This window comes from Helianthus annuus, chromosome 3 (assembly GCF_002127325.2).
Source record: "Helianthus annuus cultivar XRQ/B chromosome 3, HanXRQr2.0-SUNRISE, whole genome shotgun sequence".
NCBI classification, from domain to species: domain Eukaryota; kingdom Viridiplantae; phylum Streptophyta; class Magnoliopsida; order Asterales; family Asteraceae; genus Helianthus; species Helianthus annuus.
Window position 1 is genome coordinate 15788791 of NC_035435.2, and position 3388 is coordinate 15792178.

At 37.2% G+C, this 3388-nt stretch overlaps 1 protein-coding gene across 1 annotated transcript; it reads left to right on the top strand.

Annotated features, from left to right (window-relative positions):
• The first annotated feature begins 451 nt into the window (after positions 1–451).
• Positions 452–2701, top strand: LOC110931246 (protein FAR1-RELATED SEQUENCE 5-like). Its single transcript, XM_022174647.1, has 4 exons — positions 452–684; positions 793–1051; positions 1133–1702; positions 1800–2701. Exons 1-4 carry the CDS (start codon positions 452–454, stop codon positions 2256–2258), a joined length of 1521 nt encoding a protein of 506 aa, XP_022030339.1. The 3' UTR covers positions 2259–2701.
• The last annotated feature ends 687 nt before the right edge of the window (positions 2702–3388 follow it).

Consider the following 3388-nt stretch of genomic DNA (forward strand, 5'->3'; position numbering starts at 1 on the left):
GCATGTTGTTGGTTCTGTATATGAAACGTGGAACGACGTGTTCAGTATGTACAAGGACTATGCTGTGTATTCTGGGTTTTCTATTCGTAAGGGGCAAACCAAGAGATGGAAGGGTTTTGTCACTCACCAGTACCTAAGGTGTACTAAATATTCAAAACCACAAATTAGGCGTAAAACTGATACCTTGGAGCAGTCAACCTTGACTATTAGGCAAAGTACTTTCACAATGACAGATTGCAAGGCTAGTATACTGGTTAAGTTTTCTGAGGGCAGCTCTATGTGCACAGTGGTAGGGTTCCATGAGCACCATAATCATCCCTTTGTTGAGCGTTTTAATCGTGACCTAAGTAGGATTTCAAGGAAACTACCCTTTACATCCAAACAGTTTATCCATAACATGAGTTTGAACAGAATTGGTCCAATTGTTTCTCACAGAGTTTTAGTGTCCCTGATGGGTGGACATCACAACGTACGTGGGACGCCAACTGATTTTAAGAACTGGAGCCAGTCGGTTAGGCTTTATATTGGTGACCGTGATGCGCAACTTGTTATAGATCGTTTGAAAGAAAGATCGGAGAGCTTACCAGACTTTTACTATGAGTTTGTGGTTGAGAAAGGGCAATTGAGGTCGATTTTTTGGGCAGATGAAATTTCCAAGATAAACTATGAGGTGTTTGGTGATGTGTTAGCTTTTGATGCGACTTATCACACTAATAAGTAAGGTTTTGCAAACTGGCACTTTTTTCCCCTTTAACATATTATTACCTTTTGTTTTTTTTCTTTGTCATGCAGGTACAACATGATTTTTGTTCCTTTCACTGGTGTTGATAATCATAAACAATGTGTGACATTTGGTGCTGGCTTGCTATTCAATGAAACCACCGAGTCTTACAAGTGGTTACTTGAATCATTTCTGAAGGCACACAAGAAGCAACCAAAGTTAGTTCTGACGGACCAGGACCCTTCAATGAAAGCTGCCATTTCAGAGGTTTTCACAGACGCTCGGCACCGCCTTTGCATGTGGCATATTATAAAAAAACTTCCAACCAAGGTTTTATTAATTTATCAATCTTTTTTGAGAAGTTTTTATTTTGTTACTTCTTTTAACAGCTTGGGGTCCTGTTATTTATAGATTCATGGAGACCTATTACAAAACTCTGAGTTAAGGGCATTGATGCATCGTTTGGTGTGGAGTATTCACATGAAACCATCTACATTTGAGACGCGTTGGCAACTTTTGATGGAGGAATATGGGTTACAAGATCACGACTGGTTGAATGATATGCACTCAATTAGGGACCAATGGGTACCTGCCTACTTCCGTGATATCCCAATGTGTTGTCTGATGAAGACCACATCAAGATGTGAAAGCTCTAACTCAAGCTTCAAGGTCAACTCTACTAGTGCTAACACACTAGTTCAGTTCATGCTATGTTATGAAACTAGGATAGACAATCAGCGTTACAGGCAACGTGTTGCAGAGTTTAAAACCTCATCTAGTGTATTCATGGACAATACTGATTTAGCTATCGAGAAGCACGCTTTTGAGCTGTACACACATGCAATTTTCACAGAGGTAAGAAAAGAGATATACAAGGGAAAGTTGTTTTGTTATATTCTAAACACGGAGGATTGTGATGATGTTCGTGTTTACTATGTGAATCAGTTGGACAAGCGAAGCAGTGCAACCAACACATTCACGGTAACTGTGTTGTATCTTTATAATGACATCTTTTATTTAAGCTTTCATTATGCCTTTTTTTACAGAAGCTTAATAATGTGTTTTGGTGTTTTTGTAGGTTAAACTTGAGTTGAGAAATCAGTCGGTCTCTTGTTCATGCAACAACTTCATCCGTATTGGATATCTGTGTAGGCACATCTTTTGTGTTTACCGGGTAAACAATATTGAAAAAATCCCTGCCCAGTTTATTGTTAAGCGTTGGACTAGGGACGTGCTTCCCAAAAGTATATTTTCTATTGACCGTCGATACGGCGTTGACACCCGTCCACAAGCTGCTGCGAGAAGTCAGATTCTTGAGATTGTAACCGAATGCGTAGATGCATTAAGAAGTGATGTTGGAGGACTTTCTACTTTCGCTGAGCAGATAAAGGAACTGAAATCCAAGTTACTAAATGGAGGACCAGTTGATGACGAAGCCAAGAATGATAACTATGCTGCTGTTGAAGAATTGCTTGGCGTTTCTTTACATGGGGACGTAACTTTCAACAATCCAGACGGGATCAGGAAGAAAGGATGAGGCAAACGTCGACGATTGTCTAGAGCATCGCAGGATGGAACGAGCAACTCTGCTGTCAAACCTCTCAAAACACCAATGCTTTGCCGAACATGTATGAAGTACGTGACTGGGCATGATTTAAGAAATTGCAAGAAAAAGAAGAAGAATAAATCGGGTAACGAGGATGAGGACTCAAGCTCTGCGAGTCAGGAGTCCACTTGATTTGGTATTTATTTTGATGTGTGTGTTGTGCATGTTTTGAAAACTTGTATGACGCCAGCTTTTTGGTCTCCATTTTAGTGGAGCGGACTAAACTTTGATCATCCCTTTTGTATTTTTTGGGCTGCCTTTTTGTAGATGCACATGTTTGCATGTGTAGATTATCTGAAAATGGATGCACATGCATATGTTTGCATGTTAGGATGTATGTGGGTTTGGTATGTAGGACGGTTTTCAGTTTAATGACTATGTTTTAATTGATCGGTTTGCATTATGAAATGATATGCACAATGTTTGCGTGAAAACTAAACGTTGTTTGTTCAGTTTTTTGCCATTTTTTGTCGATATTTTTGGTTGAAGCTGAGAATTTTGTATGTTATGGTTTTTTTTGTTTTGTTTTCACCATGTTACATTTTTTTCCCCTGAGATTTTTGTAGATTTTTTTGCTGTGTTGAATCTGAGAATTTTCTATCTTATAGATTTTCTGGTTTTGTTTTTATTCCAAGTTATATATATAATTATTCAGAAAATGACCCATTTCGTTACAAAAAGTACTAATCAAATAAAAAAATTTAAACACATATAGTATTTTGTAGTTTTTTTTTTGTTTTTGTGTTTTTTATTTTATAAAACACAAGCCGTTTTTTTCTTAAGGAGATAATATATCTGGATGAAGGCTGGATGAATATTACTTGTTATCGTAACAAATTTTATATATTATACATAAAGTAACATTTTTTTATATGGTCAAGTTGTAGATACAAAATTTATATAAAATACATACAACAAGATGGGCTGCCCCAACAAGATGTATCTTTTTGTTACTTTCTCCTTTTTATCTGGTGATGCATTTAATTTCTCATTTATTTTCATATCTAATCACCACCATCCACCCCCAAAAGTTTACTTTTTCATTATAAATAGTTTCAGCA